Source organism: Symsagittifera roscoffensis, chromosome 2 (assembly GCF_963678635.1).
Source record: "Symsagittifera roscoffensis chromosome 2, txSymRosc1.1, whole genome shotgun sequence".
NCBI lineage: Eukaryota > Metazoa > Xenacoelomorpha > Acoela > Convolutidae > Symsagittifera > Symsagittifera roscoffensis.
This window is the reverse complement of record NC_087063.1, coordinates 76,186,699-76,203,969: the sequence shown is the minus strand read 5'-3', so window position 1 is coordinate 76,203,969 and position 17,271 is coordinate 76,186,699. Positions and strand designations below refer to the sequence as shown.

The window sequence follows — 17,271 nt, the reverse complement described above, 5'->3', positions numbered from 1 at the left end:
AAATACATACCCTGTCTCGCAAAAGCATGAATTCGAGCTTGTCTTTAATTTAATGCATAAGTTGACATATTCCAAGTGTCAGAATAATCCCTTTCTAGGATATATAATTTATTGCCGAAACATTTATGGAAAACTTATTTTTCGACCAAAGCTCAAATGTGGTCGCAATTTCCCTTAAAGTGTGTCATTGGAAAATAAGCATGAAATTTTACTTATTTCACGTGTTCTTCAGCGCCTATTATCCACTAAAATTTCTTCAGTGATTTTCCTTCGGGGTAACCAACTCTTCCATATTAAAACGACCGTCAAAGCTCAATACAACATACCACCGCATATTTGTAAAAACGGAGTATATGTGCTAAATGTTGTCTTTGTAAATTGCTGCCACTAAGTCCTGAGGGCTTATAAGGTTGCTTTCTTTTACCCAGTGTGGTTCTGATTCTTGCTTGTAGCTACATAGTTTTGTAGCTGTTTCCAAGTTTGAATTCTTTCGGCCAAAAAATGCCCTTTGCTTTTAATTAATATTCCGTCATTGTGGCTTAAAAACAATCCCTTACAACACAAAAACGAACTAGAAAAGCAAAAATTAGCAACTTTTTTGTACAAGAATCACAAAAAAAACTTCCTTTGAGCAATTTTATAGTCACAATTATTTGGCCACAAACCCCTTCAGGTAATTTTGGAAACTTTTTTTCCCTTTTTTCTTTTCGATGTATACACAAAGCTATTCTGTATCAACAACGTGAGTGGGCCTTTATCATCGTTTTATGATAGAATTAGCCTCTCCAGGGCTAAAAATCGCATTCCTGAATTCTCTTTTTTTTTCTGTTTTTGACGGCAGCATATGACGGTCTGTTTTTTGTTCCGACGAATGTGATCGGGTGGGTTTTTTTCTTCAGACAAATTTCGACTTTTTAACTAGCCATTTTTGACGGAATTTTTTAAATATGATTCAAAACCTATTGTTGTCCTGAGCTCAAATTTGAAAAAATATTTCACCTGTGATCATTTTTCGTAAAGTCATGCGGGTTTAAAAATTGTCAATTTGGGACAATCAACGAGCGATATATTTCACGCTATTAACGCGTAAGCGGAGATTTAGTCCGTCATAGAAATCGTTCCAAATTGGTTGAAGGAAACTAATTTGCCAAAGTTGATTTGTTAATGGGAGCGAAATTTATCTCTCTGTTTTTTTATGGCGTGTGGGGGTATGATTTTCACAAAAAAAATCTCATTTTTTTTAAATTTTATTTTAGTTTTATTACATTCAACTTTTTCATGCTATTACTGCTCCATAGACCTTAAAAGGCAGTCGGAATTTTCAGGGCTTCGCCCTGATACGAGAAGTCTTGTTCGGATAAATTGATAAACAGTCATGATTGGTTCTTGATTTGGATACGGGTCAAAGCTTGCATAACTATTTCCATGGAAAGCAGAAAGCAATTGAATGAGCCAAATTTAGTACTAGTTCCGAGTACTAGTTCTCGGACTAGTTTAGTACTAGTTTAGTACTAGTTCCATTTTGCTGAAAATGGAACCCAATTGCGCTCAATTAGGAGCCCAAATTTTTTTATCCCTCATTCATCCCTTTTCATGGCAAACCGGGGCGGGGGGGGGGGGGGGGGCAAACCGTTTCACTTAGTTTTCAGGCTCTTTGTGCTTTGTGCTACCTCTATTTTACCAATTGTTAGTTATTTCCACTAATCGTTAGAGTTACTGTTTATTTAAACCCACAATTAGGAAATTAGTTTGTTCCAATTTGCAATAAACTGGGCTCATTCATCTTCTTTAGCTAGCTAAAATTTGGTCACATTCACCTCGTTTTTCAAATAATTGGGCTCATTCAGCTCATAGTTCCCTAGAAATGGGCTCAATCAGCCTCTTTTATTAGTTTTGAGTACACTCTGAGCAAATTCAGTTCTTTTTCCGAGACCATTGGGCTCAATCAGCATCCTTGAAAGAAAAATCGAAATGGGGCCCATAAAGGACTACCGAGTACCAAGGAGCGAACAAAACAATGTTTTCATATTCAATTTGCCGACCTCATATGAAAAATTTCTCAAATTTTGCAACTTACGAACATTTCAATAGTCAACTGAAAGTTCATATTTAGGACTAAATAACTCGTTTTTCGTTTTTTTTTAAACCAATTCATTAAAACTAAAGTGAATATTTTCTCTTCGAATCTAATTTAATTAAACCAAATTGTCCTCTTTTGGTTTTCTTTTCAAACGGGAAGTCGAACTTACTCTTCACAAGTTTCTTTAATTAATCAAATTTAGCAATTTAGCATTTGGTATGAATGAAATTTTATGTCTTGAGAATCCTCGGGGAGTACATTTAGCTTGGAGAACCAGGAGGGGCGTGATTTGATATTAATGAAGTTTTTTGTTTGTTCAAATATTCCTCGCGGGCTTAGTAAGGCTTTCATACGTGGATTCATTTACGCATGATTGCTGTATGGCAACATGGCCGATAAAAAAAATCGATAATTTTATCCAACGCCCGATGCCTCGCGGTTTGATACGTTCAAGATCCGCACGCTGACATTTTTCTCTGTCGGGTCCTTTTTTTGGATTCTCTTGGTAATTTTGATCAATGTTTGAGGGTAATCTTCGAGTATCCGCTTTCCGAAGCGGTCTAGTCGATCCTGCTTTTTTGGTGACTGGCTGTGTGAAGAAAGTCACTGCGGTCACGCAGGTGAGTGGAACTTGAAGTCTGTGCCATTCTGCCGGATTGGCACAGTCGAGCCCTCCGACGAGAACAAAACGGACGTAAAAGACGTTAAGGACGAATTCGTGATGAAAAGTCATAAATATCACACAGACAACAAAATCAGTTTTTGTTCAGAATTCTTAAACGAAGTAAAATCAAATTGAGTCAAGTTCCAATAAAAATCTTGTAAATGAAGTTAAAATCTCTCTGTAAATATTTTTTCTTGTAATTGAAAATATATGCCTTGTAAAAAATATACCCTCTGATAACATTTACTTGTATAAAAAATTCGACGTTTTTTTTCGCAGTTCATCTTGTTTTCTTTAAATACCGGAAAAAAGATGCCGCAATAAAATATATGTACGAGAAAAGCATGTGCTGCGTGATCAGAAAAAGTTATGCTGGGTTAAATGGTTGCAAAATCTTTAAAAATTCTTCAAGGTTGCTTAAAATTTTTGAGCTTTTTACATCAGCATTTTGCGAGAATCTCCTAATTTTTTTTGCAATCTGAACTGCAGTTCTAATACTTTTTAAAAACTTTTGAATTCTTGAATCTTGATAACAAATTGTAGTAATTGTAACATTTAAAAATTGCTTAAAATTTTTCACTTCAGTTTTGACCCAAAATATCACATCATTTTGACCTGAATTACCACATCGTTTCGGCCCAAAAAATCGCATAATTTTCTGCTCGAACTATTGCATCGTTTTTGCCCGAAATATCATAACTATTTCTGCCGGAATAATAACATCAATTTTGGCCCGAAATATCAAACCTTTTTGGCCCAAAATATCATCCTTCTGCAGTTTTCCCAATAGCAGGAAGATTAAATATTTCATTCACTCATTAATCTGACAATTCTCGGAACGGGAAATTGTATGCTTTTGAAAGTTTCAGTGCCTCAAAAAAAACCTTTAGGGTGTATTATTTTTATGTAACCATAAAAATGAAACATAATGTGCTAAATGCACAGCAACCAACTACTCATTTTTTCATTTTTTCTACCACAGTCAGCGGTGAGAAAAATTTACCCCTAGAGTATGTTTTTTTCAAACCCGGGCTGCCGATAAAAAATACGTCAGATGCCATGGAGCAGTAAAAGTATACCCTATTACTCAAAATTTGAATTCCAAAAAAAAATCAAAAAAAAAATTGTGTGAAAAACTAGTTTCAAATATTTTTGCCGACAGTATCCGAGGGAAAGTTTTTTACCAACAGGAATTTTTTTTTATTCATATTTAAAAAGCCTAAGCCAAATTGTAGTTTTTTTGGCATTGAAAAAATTGAAGAAAAAATAATTTTCAAAAAATCCAATTTTTCCGTCTACATCACAAAATGACTGATAGCATGGATTGGTTGTTTGGTATCATTGGTTTGGTTTTTTGATCCTATGTAGATACGTATAAAAATTTTAAATAATTGAACATCATTGATAAGTTGAAAAAAGCCATTAAATTAGTGTTCTAAAAACCAAATTAATTTATAAAAATAGAGCCTATGAAGGAGGTCGAAAACATTTATAATTATTCCAAGTTATCTTTCCATAGGCTGCCACAATTTTGCCTTTCAGGTACAGATTATTCAAAAAAAAAATTTCATATGAGAACAGATCTCTTGAATAAAATTTTGTTCTAAAATGTAGCACAGTGCTGATTGAAATTATCCGGAAAAAATGAAAAATACTCAATAATTACGCTGAAACTACTTGGTTAATTGATGAAAAATATCTATCACATTAAGCCTCTTACACAGCCCAACAAAGTTTCAGAAGGGTTAAATCTCTAAAAACCTGTATAAGAGAAAATATTTTTGCTTGATAGTCAAGAAATGTGATTTGTACTATATAAAACCCAAAATCTGCGCTCAAAACAAATTTTAAACAATTTACTCAAATTTTTTGGAGACTAAACCCTTCTAGAATTTTGTTGTGCTGTGTATGAGGCTTCTTGTGATATACATTTTTCATCATTTAACCGAGTAGTTGTAGCGTAATTTTTGATTAATTGGAAAAAGCTAAAATTACCCATTTTTGGGGTAAAATTTTAGTTGAGAAAAAAATGCACCATATTAACTCTGATGAAATTCTAAGCAACTTTATTTTTCTTCATTTTTTGTCTAACCTTAACTCAATTTGAGAAAAACGCGTTTGAAAATTCAAGTTTTGTTTGTTTTGCCCAGATAATTTAAATCAGCACTGTACTAAGTCGTGGCGCGAAAGTGAGTTTTTTTGACATGTCAGGTCTGCTGATAGTTTTATTTAGCAGGTAGTTAGTTATGACCAAAATTTCAGAATTAACATGCTAATTTTCAATGCAGAAAAAATTGAATCGGTTTTTTTGTTTTATTTTTAAAACCGGAAGATAAATGTAGGAAACGGTTCTCGTCAACAAAAGTAACATATTCAAGCCCAACCGTTTTTGTTTCTGTTTTCAATAATTTCAAAAACTGCTTCAATTAAGAATAAATTGCATTACAATTTGGCTATTTAGACAAATTGAGCAAATTTTAGATAATCTAGCGAAGATTCTAATTTTCTATGCAGCAATGCTTGTTCTTTTTCACATCGAATAGGTTCTAATTATGCTTCAAATGTTTTTTTACTTACATACAGTTTCAGGTGCATCAAAAATTTTGGTATAAGGGAACTTGTTTCAGTAAATTGAATTGCATTAGGAAATTGAAACGCTTCTAATAGCAATGTCGAGAAAAAATAGAAAAAATGGCACAGATTTTTTTTTGTTTTCTTGACAGGTGATATTTAATTGACTGCAATTTTTTATTTTATCTTAAAAAAAAAAATTAGAACCAAGAGATTTTTTCAAACTTAGTTTCTTTTTGTTCTAGTTTTGTTTTTAAAACGTTTTCTAGTCACCGGATCCATCTGTTCACATTGTGTTCCTCATTCATGAGAGTTCCTCAGTCTATATAAACATTATAATGAGGAAAAGAAAAGACACATTTATTGAAAGTAGAAATTTAAATTTATTCCATAGAGTGCTAGAGTTTGAAGTTCAAGGCAAGGATTTTGATTTTTAACTTCGTTCTTATTAATATTGTTTATTGTTTTTAGAGCCCTTTTTGTTACTTTTTGTTCCTGTTTAACGATACTTTTTGGAAAAGATCTTATGATGAACAAGCTTTCTATACAAACTTAGGGTTAAGTCGCCGCCTGAAGACGAGGTTTTTTTCAATGATGTTCAGTCAGCTGATTGTTTGAGTAGGCTAGCTTCATATAGACTGGTGAAAAGTTGCATCTAGTTTTCTAGAATTGACATGCTAGTATCCAATTCATTAAAATTTTTCCGACAATTTCTGTATTTTGTTTTGAAAATTGAATTTAAATTTGAAACAAGTTAGAAAAGTATCAAATTCAAGCCCAAAATTTTGTTATTCCAACGATAATATGTTTGAAAAAACTGCTTCATTGTTGGAAAAAAAAGCCCCAATTTTCGGCTAGCCAGACAAATTGAGTGACAAGCAAGTAAAAAAAGCATGAAAAAAATTGCTATGCTCAACTCCTTGTTAATTTTTTCATCATTTGAATATACTTAAGCTCCATTAAAAACGTTCCTTGTCTTACAAATTCAAGTTCATCAAAGCACCTGTCATTAAAGCAGTTTCTACGTAACTTGACTGTCATTAAATCAATTTCTACGTAAGTTTCTACGTAAATCGTTTTGAAAAACTGAGAAAAAAAAACTTTTTTTTTCTTTTCATGATTTTTGTTTACCAAATCACCACATTTCTATAATTTACTCAATAAGGAGTTAGCTTTTGAATTTTTAATTTTTTCAATGATTTGTCTTTTCCTATTTGGGAACAATTTTGCGCTAGATTTCTCCTGAAAGTTCTGCAACTACCTGACCTGTAGCTTTGCAGAAAATCGTAGAAAAACAAGAAATATACTTAGTTGTGCATCGCTAAAATTTTGAAATAACAGGTAAATAAATTTTTTTATAAAACTTTTGAAAATCATAGAGAAAATTGAGGATTTCAATTTTAGAATTTAATTCTTCATGTTTTCTTTCCATAGGCTTCTACAGTTGTTTCTTCAAGGTAAAATTATGAATCATTAGTATCAATACCTTGATACCAAGTTCCATATTCTCATAATGTTCTTAGATCGCTAGAAGAAAAGTTTTGCAAAAAAAAGTTTTATGTCGCTTCGTCAAACCACGCTTTTTTATCGATGAAATTCAGTCAGCTGATGATTTGAGTAGTTTAGATCTCAATAGTCTGGCAGTAAATTTTATCCGATCATCCAGAACTGGCATGCTAGTTGTTACCAATGCCGGAAAACTTCATCGATAAAATTTTGTGATTTGTTTTCAAATCGGAAGATGAATTGTAAAAATTGAAATGGGTTTATTATAGTATTGTATTCATGCCCAAATTTTGTGATTTCAATATTCAAGTAGTATTTTCAAAAATTACCTCATCAATCAGAATAATGCGGTAAGTTTTTGCTTTTTGGACAAATTGAGCAAGAAACAGATAACAAAGCAAACTTGTACTATTCTAATTTGCATCATTATCATTTCTACATTAACCATTTTTTAGAGATACTTCAAATTTTTTTTATAAACATTATATTTCAAATTTGGATGCATCAAATCAAATTCTGTGTAAGTTGACTTTCATTAAGAAATTAAAAATCATTTGAGAAACACGGTCGAGAAAACTTCCGGTTGGCGAACACCACAATTCTTCATTTTACTTAAGAACGTGTAAAATTAAGGAGTTTCTTGTGTTTTTATTCATTGCTGCGTGAAGATTTTTTCAATTGAGTTGTTCATTTTGTTCTAGATTGTTCCAGAACGTTCTCCAATCATCTGACTCGTCTGCTCGCAGTGTGTCTGAATGACGTCATCAGAGTCGCGAGTGGTGTTTGTGGCGATAGACGGGAGTCAGAATGCAGACTACGCCTTCGAGTACTACTGCAAACACATCCAGTGGAAAAACGACAGACTGGTCTTGTTCCACTTCATGGACCCAGTGTCCATAAGCAAGGACCTCAAGGAGTCCCTCAGAGAACTATACGACATCAAAGGTAACTCACACAGGTATTTTGTCATTTCTCCCCGCCTGCTCGACATGCAGAATTTTACTTGTCGAGCTTAATTGTCCAATTGTTATGAAAATTGACAGATTGACTAATCAGCTTATTTCAAACACATTTTGTCCCAAAACTTTTTTTTGTAAAACCAAAAAATTATACAATGGTCAGTTGGGGCGCGGGAGAAAAGGAAAAAGATCCCAAAAAAATTGATGTTGAGTTGAGTCGTCTAATTGGTTTCAGAGCCCAAGACAACCATCCACTACAACATCCAACATTTGCAGCAATATTTTCAAAACATTCAAATGTTTTGAAATTGCTATTACAATTTGCTATTATTGCACTGAAAACAGTCTTTTGAATTATTTATGCCTATTTTACACAGGATCTTGTATAAGCGACGAGGACTCTAGCAGTGTTATGTTTGAAAGATGAAATTTAAGGGGGGGTTGATAATAGAGCTGACTATTGATGTAGTGGTGTAGGCATGCACATTCGAGGACCTTCTGATTTTGGCGTCTAAGGAAGAAGTCTTCATTATTTTACAGAATTGTATTTTTATCTTTCTGTGTTCTCAGTGACTTTCACAAAATTATTTTGCTATTCTAACATGGGTTGGAAGATTTTAACGTGGTCTATTGGGGGAGGGGGGCTGTTAAATTGATCTAATTGTCAGAAAAAAAAATAGTTTAATCGAAAACTTGAACAAAATACCGTTTGAAAACGTTAATCGAAAACTTGCACTTTTTGCTGCGAGCCATTTAGTCTACAGTTTAATTCTCGAGCTTCTCAAAAAATTTTGATCAGCAGAAACTTGATAGAAAGCGGCATTTATTTGCATCATTAACAAAACCAAACATAGCGCCCTAATATCCACATCAATTTTAATAAGATGTCAAATCAAATTTTGATTCTTGTTTATGCAAATTACAATCTATACAGAAACTGTTTAGAATACTACATGGACGGGCTGAAGCGTATTTTTACCACGAAGGCCAAAAAGTACGGCATAGATGTCAGCCAGCTTAAGTTCGAGTTCACCTGCGATCCCCCCGAACCAGGCAAGGCCATCTGCGCCACGGCCAAGAAGTACCACGTGCAGCTCATCATCATGGGCAGCAGGGGGTTGTCCAAGTTCAAAAAAGCCCTCATTGGGAGTGTGAGTGATCACGTGCTGAGGAACTCGGGCATTCCTGTACTGACTGTGCCCTTTCATAAATAAACACAAACAATTGAACTGAAGTTAACAAAAAAAAATGGCGGCTAATTTGGATCTCTGTTATTACCTTTTCACAGCAACTGATGACGAATCCTTTCTACACAGGTGTTGTTCAAACACATCAAGAGTAAAACGGGTGAATTACAAAACATCTCTCACTCAACCACTAGAAAAAAGAAACAAGATCATTTGAGAAACTTTCCCCCGAACAGTAGAATTTAAAACAAATAACAAAAGTTATTACAGCAAAGAAGTTACAGATCTCGTCAATTTACAATCATAGTTTTTAAATGAAAAAAAAAAATTGGTGCGAAGTTAAATTTTTTTCTTCTCTCTTAACATTAATGATAATTCAAGTTAGTAACCTTTCGTGTTATATTAAGTCGACTAATTTATTCTTGCTCTCCTACCGCAATGAATCAACCGTTTGCTTCTCCGAACTGAAAAAGTGCCGAACAATCAGTTTTTAACATTTTTGGAAAATTTGTACTAAATAATTGCGTTTGCTTTAAAATATAGAGTACAGCTGCAAAGCATATTAAAGGACAACCCTATAACATTGTGAAAATCGCAAATCTGGAACTCACTTGCAATCATACTTACATGTTTTTCCAACGTTTGTTTGCGACATGATTATGGTTTTTTGGACATGCAGGTCAATTCAAAGAACAGAAAAAGAATTTTGAAAAAAATGAAAAGAAGCAGCCTAAAAAAACAAAATTGGGCGAAACACAAGAAGCAAAACACAAGAAAGTTACATGGATAAGACGCTCATCTAACAGTTCCCTTGTATGGGAAAATGCGTATTATGTGATTTTTCATACAATGGTTTTGTTCTGACTCTTGAAAATTGGTAGGAATTTTGTGTACGGGTAAGTTATAGGTTTTTTCCACGCGAAATCAGGTACCACGAATAATCATCGAAATGGGTTGAGTCATCTATCACAATGAAATCCTTTCAGTCCAGAACCGAATGAGGTTTAAAATTTTGAAAAGAGTTTACCAGTATCGAGAAAAAAAAACAGATTTTTGGTCTAAATTTGAGCAAGTAACGTAACGTGTTTGTTTTTGTAGCGTTTGGCTTAAAATAGCTAATTTATGCTTCTTTAGGCCATGAAACTTAGTCTTACTCATTTAAACCTTTTTTGAATTTTGGAGGGTTTTATGTGAACCATGTGAACCGCCATTTTATGAACCAAAACTTCAAAATTCAAACATAAATGCTAACAAATTTGAAATAATTGCGAATTTTTTGTTTATCTAATCTCTTTTTACAAAAAATGCTGTCCATTTTGACTTTTACTATAAATGTCGAATTTGCCGAACTTCTAGTTTTTCGTTCCTATCTTTTTATGGCTCCACGCAGAAGAAACGACAATTATTTGCAGTAACCGGCCATCCTTGTTATTTCATGGAATTTTATGGAATTGTATGATAGTTTTTTCCATAGTATGGAATTTTATGATAAGCTTTTTGTCAGCAAAAGAGTCCGGATAATTTAAATCAGCACTGTAGAGCAAGCTCAGATAAATTTCAGCACTGATTCAAAAGTTCAGTCCTAATTCATTAATTTACAATCCGGTTTAGATCCGGAGCTTGAGCCTACTAACACTATAATTTTAGCACCATACTTTTAATTTGTACTAAAAGATGGCAAATATTAAAATTTGAGTTGAAAAATTTTATGCTAGAATTATATAAACATTTTAAACCTTTTTTCTCACAACTGAAACAACTTTTTTAGAAAACTGTCAGTGTCGTTTGCATCACGACTAAAAGAGTTTTAATTTGATATAAAGTTTGATCAATTCCAATAATTATTTGAGTTTGGTGATTTTGCTTTGAAAATAAAAAAAAAGACACGATACCCGAATGCAAAGTTTCTGCCGGTTCTTAATAGTCGGAAGAAACAATTGTTAGCATTCCGTACAACCAAGTTATAACTTACAATATAAGTTATAATAAGTTATAAATTACCTCAGTGAACACGTTATTATTCTCACAAATATAATCGAATAATTCAGTGTTTAATTGAAGCCTGGCTACAACCTAAAATACCCGTGGGCAGCACTTAAAATAGCGTTCACATTTAAATGGTCAGATCGTGTATTCGATCCGATGCCATGGCAACAATAGTTTGTGAAGACGAGCTCTCACTTGACCTCTAGTTTCAGGTCTACTACAACCTGACCAGTTTTGTGGAAGTTATAGACGCACAAAAAAGGCCTAGAGTCGCAAAAAAAAGCGCTTCGCTCAAAAAAATAACACGGATGTGGGGAGATAATACAAATGGACTATCCTAGTCAGGACTGTTAAGGCCTACTGATAGCGCCTCTGCGATTTGCAGGAAGCACATTAGGGCCAAAAAAAATACTGATTTTAATAATTGTAAGCAAATACGCGAAAAATTATTCGAAAAATCTGATTAACATACTTGCTACCTATCGAATCACAAATGACAAAAATTTTCCGTTTTACACAGTTCATATACTTTCATTGTGTAAAATAACCCGCACCATGGTTTCGGTTGTACCGGATTTTCATTGTCAGTCTCTGTAACAATCAAAAATAATCGATAATAGTCGGTCAAAAATCATCGATATTTTAATCTATTTCAATTTCTTTTTGTTATAATCCTTCTCTAAATTAGGTCCTTCCTTCTTTCCCTGGGTTGGGGAGGGTGGATGAGGAGTGCTTAGTGGTGGAGAGGTTTTGATGGGTGAGAAGTTTCTGGTGGGGAAGAGTTTTTGGGAGTAATTGTTTGCGAGGGGGTAATTTTGAGGGGGCGGATTAAAATGGATTGAATGGCAAGTTATTCAATTTTTTGAATGATTTTTTTTCCAGAACTTTATCCAGACCAGAAAACAAACAAAAAAAAGCTCCAGAAAAAAAATGATCAGCTGTATATCTGCTCAGTACTAGGCTAATAAAAAAATGAACCCTATTTGTTATAACCAAACCAATCAGTGCGGTCAGTGTTTTGTTCTCTGCATTTAAACATTTGAAGTAACAAAATTGCAAAATTAGAAAATAAGGGGCGGAACAGGTAAAGAGACCACAATTTCCAAAGAAATTGACCAACTTTTTTTGCTTGGGTTGGTTTTTTCTCAAGGTTTGCCATAAACTTTGTATTTTTTGAGCCAAATCGTTGAAATAAATTTTTCCAAATTGAATTAAAACGAGCAATTGTTTCCTGTTCTATGCGTTACCAGACTCAAAATATGTTATTTTATTTGAATTTGTGCAGGGGATAAATTGAACATCAAAAATGAAAAAAAAATAAACATATTTGAATTCATTTACTAATATTTTTGTCAAGATCTGACAAGACTCTTTCATTAACTTTAAACGGCAGTTGGAACTCCCAGGAGGGATTCTCCCTTTTACAATTGGTCTTGTTCATAATCAAACTCATGGAAAAAAGCTTTCACAAATTGAACAAATTTGTTCGTATACGGACAAAACTCTGAATGTTCCGTCTACCCTTTAGCGGGCTTAATTAAATTTGACAAGCATTGAGTTTTAGATTGATTATGTCTAACCTTGAACGTTTAAGTTTGAATCTTGCATGAAATTGTTAAGACATATTAGCTTGCTTCAATTCAATTTGAAATTGTTTTGTAGTTAACTCGTCACGTTAAATCATTCGGGTTAAACTTTAAGAAACGAGCAGGTAATTCAGACTGTGATCACGGTTGAGCAATGATGTGCTCATCCGACAAGATCCACATAGATTCAGGGATCAACTCCACGAGTGAGCAAATATTGATTTTTTAATGTGATTTAAATTTTGAAAATATCTTCTCAAGGCGATATATAATTCTTTTTTTTTCGAAGCGTAGCCGTAAAAAATTCGAATGCTCTTTCATGTCTTTGGAACCGTGTTTGAAAACAATGATTAAAAAAATTTCAAAAAAGATGAAAGACACGCTATGTGTCTTTCAAAGTGATCTTTTTAGCCTCTAATAATAATTTTAATTACCAAATATCTTACTGCAATTCAAATTTAATTTAAAACGAACGGATCAAAAACCTGCTTACGCGTTACAAACACGAAATATCTTGCGCGTTAATTGTCACAAATTTGCTAAAATTTCAAAACCCTATAACTGTTCAAAAATTGATACCAAAGTGCAAAAAAAAATCAATTATTAGCGTTGTTTTTGTCCGAAAAAAAATAAAAAGTTTTGAAGAAAAAAAACGACACCGAGCACAAATTTTCCGTCACTTTCTTCAAACAACGAGACTACTCGTGTCAGGGCAAAACCCGAGCTTTCCGACTGTCCCCAAGAGTTTATTAGGTAGTTTTGATGAATTCTTTATAATAAATGGATGAATTTTTAAAAGATATTAATTGGATTCCAGTTGGACCAATTTTTTGGTGCCGCTTGCAAGTTTTTAGGGCCTTTGTTGGACAGTTTGACCCAAATTTCAGAATTTTTGGCTTGCACTCCTTATTCAAAATTAGTATGCGCACCAATAAGAAAGCGCTTTTGAATTCAGGGTTGATTGGCCGAAAACTGATGTCGTTAATTAGTACGAAAGGGGGACCCTTGAAGTGGCTAGGGGGTCAAATTTCTGAATTAGAGTCCCTTTTTCCTCCTAAAGCCACTATTGTACTCAGTTACAGATGTAAAAGTCTAAAATATTCTTGCAAGAAAAATTAAGCTTAATACCATCAGTTAATTGAAACCAAAATAAAACCTATTGAAACCTTTTTTGCAATCAAACAAAGGAAAACTAGAAATCTGGCAAATGAACGTATCAAGGAGGAAACAAAACGGCGTCAAGAATCTTAAAAACTCTTGTTTTTCCGTTAAGTCAAATGTTTACCAAGTGGGTTCAACATAAAGGGAAACCAATTTTTTACAAACTCTTAAAGGATAAAAATTTTTGTGAAATTTTAGAGGGTCAAATCTGTACTTAGTCAATACTTACCTAAAAATTAAAAAGCAATCAATATAACGAACGCTTTACTTAAAGTTCACCTACAAACCCCATGCCCTGTTATGTTTTGAAGACCCCTAAAGTTTAACCATCACCTGAAAAACAGCTAAACTGGTCAAGTATAGAACTACCCGGGTTGACAAAAATGCTTATAGTACAATTTTCGTTTATGGAAAAAATGCTTATCGTACAATTTCGTAGAATTCCATAGAATAAAAAATTGTACGATAATAGCACGACAAGCATTGTTTCCATTAACGAAATTGTACGACAACCATTTTTTCCATCAATGAAATTGTGCGATAAGCATTTTTTTTTGGCTAAAATCAGATACATAAAATCAGATACATTGTCTGGAAGGTTTCAACTTTCCTTTTCAAAACTGACGGGTTTCAAAACTGACGGGATTAATGCAAATACGCAAACAAAAAATCAAAAAATCTGAGATTTTGATAGAAATTTTGCAATTTTTACGTAGACTTTTAGCATTCAACCATTTCTCGTAATGGTTAAAACATAAAACTTGAATAAAATACATTATAAGTGACAGCGTTTCAAATCGCGAAACATTGAGTTTTTGTAAAGGAGCAAATTTCTTATAACATGGTTAATTTGTAAAATGGTTTTTTTACCAAGTTTTCTGCGCGGCAGGCTATTTTTTGGGAACTAAAACAGACCGAAAGACGTTGGAGGATTTTTTTAAAGAGTTTTGACCAAAAAAAAGCATTTTTTTAGGTGCGCGATTCCCCCTTAAAATTATTATATATTATTAGCGCCAAAAGCGCTCATAGAAATAGAAAAATTTAAACTGCAATCAGTCAAAACTGGAAAGGTCGCGAAACAGTACCAAAGGGGGCCCTTTGCGCTGCGATCTTTGAAGGGCATCTTTGAAGGGGTCAAATATTTGAAGGGCATATCCGACCCGGATATAGATTTTGCTTGAAGGGGAGGGGAGTGGGGCGTCGGAAAAAAATACCGAAACATTGATTGACTTTTAATTAAAAGTTTAACTAAACCAATAGAAATTTTCACGTTAAAAAACTTATAAACTGTATTCGATTCTTTGTTTTAATTTATAGGTGGAAATGAGAAGAAAACCTTTTTCCAGAAATTGAAAACAAAAATGATTAAAATTTTAAAACCAAACAAACCGCCTGACAATCAGTATCAAATGGGATTATCAAATGTGTTTAAATGAAAAATTGAATACTTTTGTAGAAGAGAAAGCGGTGGAGCGCTTGAAATTGTAGTTTGGCGAACAAGGGAGTTATTTTCAAGCAAATTGAAACAACTTTGTGTTTAGCTCACTACTTAACCAACTGCTCACCCAACCAAGACAAATATGTCATCAACAAACTCGAAATTATAAGCGAGCGATCAGGCATACAACAGCTTAATTATGCAAAATTTAAGCCCTGAAAAACTAACTTCGAATAAGTAAAATTAGTTTTTGGAGTATTTAGCTCAATCAAAAAACCCAAAAATTTCAAAAACTTTGGAAAATTTTCTGCAAAGAAAATTTGAAAAAAAAACTTTTGAAATTTTTTGATTTTATTTTGTTTTTTTTTGTCAATTTTCTAAAAACAATTGCGTTTATATTGTCTAACATACTATGAATGTCACAGCTGCCTAAGATTTAATTTTAGTTTCAAACAGCAAAAACAAAAAATATGGAAACTAGAAACAATTCGGTGCACACTTTTTTTCTGTTTTGGAGCAAAACTTTTGAAATTTATAGAGAATTATAAATTACAAAGTGTACAGTTTGGCGTCGTAAGGTAATGCAGGCAACAATTTTTACTAGTAAAATTTTGCTGGTGGGGAAAAAAAAAGCCGAAGTGTTTATCTTTTAAAGAAAATGTTTTATTGGTTTTTGAAAAAAAAATTGTGCGGGGAAAGGGTAGTTTTCAAAATCGATTTGTTCAAAAAACCCTCTCCAACTGTTAAGAAAAGTTTGGAGTTTTTGTTGCCAAAAACAAGAATTGATCTGGTTCTTGTAACCAATGCAGTACACAAATTTCTCGTATGCCCAATTTATCCGTGGTGTGCGCTGCCCGATTGCCACTATCTTGTCTGAAACTACCAATTGAGCCCAAAATTACCATTGTTTAGTCCATTTCTACCCAAAAATGATTGTAGTTTTTTTTCCAGGTTTACCAATTTTTGCCACGTCTTCTCATAAATAACATTTTATACTTGAAGATTTCTAGTGCGACTGTTTGCATCTCACCTTGTACCCCTCTCGAGATGTCTCCAAACTAATGAACTCTTTGATACCCTTTATCGTGATTGCCACTGTATTGTTGCATTTCATTTTACCCCTCGTCGCTTTTCGTACCGGTAGCGTTTTTTCTCTCTGTATAATTGAACCCCTGTCTGCTGTTTTTTGTTTTTCTGCTCATTTTTTGATTATTTTGTTTTTTCAATTTCGTTGTACCGTCTTCCTCAGCTGTTAATCAATATTTTTTGTTGCCTTTTTCATTACGGCGTAACTTTAGCTTTACCTTTATTTTTTTGACATTTTTATTCTTACCCAGTAGAGAAGAAGAGATCCTTTGTTCGGCTGAAGCTTTAAATTTCTTCTCGATGAGACTGAGTCTGACCACCGGTTTCGAAAGGTTCCTTTATTTGTTTTAAGCAAACACAGTCTTGCAATACCATCCCTCTCTTAAGGTACCTCAATTACCCTACCTACCGGCCAAAATTACCAATTTTTGTTTGTTTTCAATACTGTTTTCATTTTCCCTTTATGTGTTTGTTTTCACAATTATTAGCTTATGTTCCTTGAAAAGATGAGCCTAACACTGTTCCATTTTTCCGTTAACTTCTGTCATCAGTTTTCTTGTTGCAGTTTTCTTGTTTTGAAAGCACATGTCATTGATTTTTCTTCTGTTTAAGCCTGTATAACAATCTCGAATTTTTTTGCTGTCCTGCTTCACCCGAGGATGGTTCCATTGTTACGCTGATATCCATATAAGTTTTAGAACGAATTTAGCTCTTATAAGGATTGGTGAAATCAGTCCCAATGATCGTAGAACCTAGAAACACGTGACAAGAATTTTTTTCTGTCCGCATCTTTTTGTGCTTTTGGTTTCCGTTTTTTGGCTGAATTGAAATTTCGTCAAATTCCAGGTTCCAATGGAAGCCTAACACTCGTCGATTGAAATTGCCTTCAAACATTTCTGTCAAAGGTTGGACAAGTGTGTCATCTGCTCTTCTATCTCACAATCTGCGGCTGCTGCTGCACTATTTTGTCACGTTGAAGCATCCTCTGCTCAATGTTTCTTTTAGCTGCGTTTCCAGCTTTCCTGCTTCAACAACCGCTTCCAGTGT

General features: G+C 33.6%; 1 protein-coding gene across 1 annotated transcript; it reads left to right on the top strand.

Moving 5' to 3' along the window:
* Nucleotides 1-269: 269 nt before the first annotated feature.
* On the top strand, nt 270-9,360 carry LOC134839591 (universal stress protein YxiE-like). The gene is made up of 3 exons (XM_063855195.1): nt 270-673; nt 7,523-7,766; nt 8,726-9,360. The coding sequence occupies exons 2-3, from the start codon at nt 7,577-7,579 to the stop codon at nt 8,992-8,994; spliced, it is 459 nt and encodes a 152-aa protein (XP_063711265.1). The 5' UTR covers nt 270-673; nt 7,523-7,576; the 3' UTR covers nt 8,995-9,360.
* Nucleotides 9,361-17,271: the final 7,911 nt, after the last annotated feature.

Bases quoted from the DNA above. Each gene is read 5' to 3' on its own strand.
- LOC134839591 (XM_063855195.1), top strand. From the start codon at position 7,577: ATGACGTCATCAGAGTCGCGAGTGGTGTTTGTGGCGATAGACGGGAGT. The intron at 7,767-8,725 runs GTAACTCACACA...GAAACTGTTTAG, and splicing joins AGAACTATACGACATCAAAG to AATACTACATGGACGGGCTG.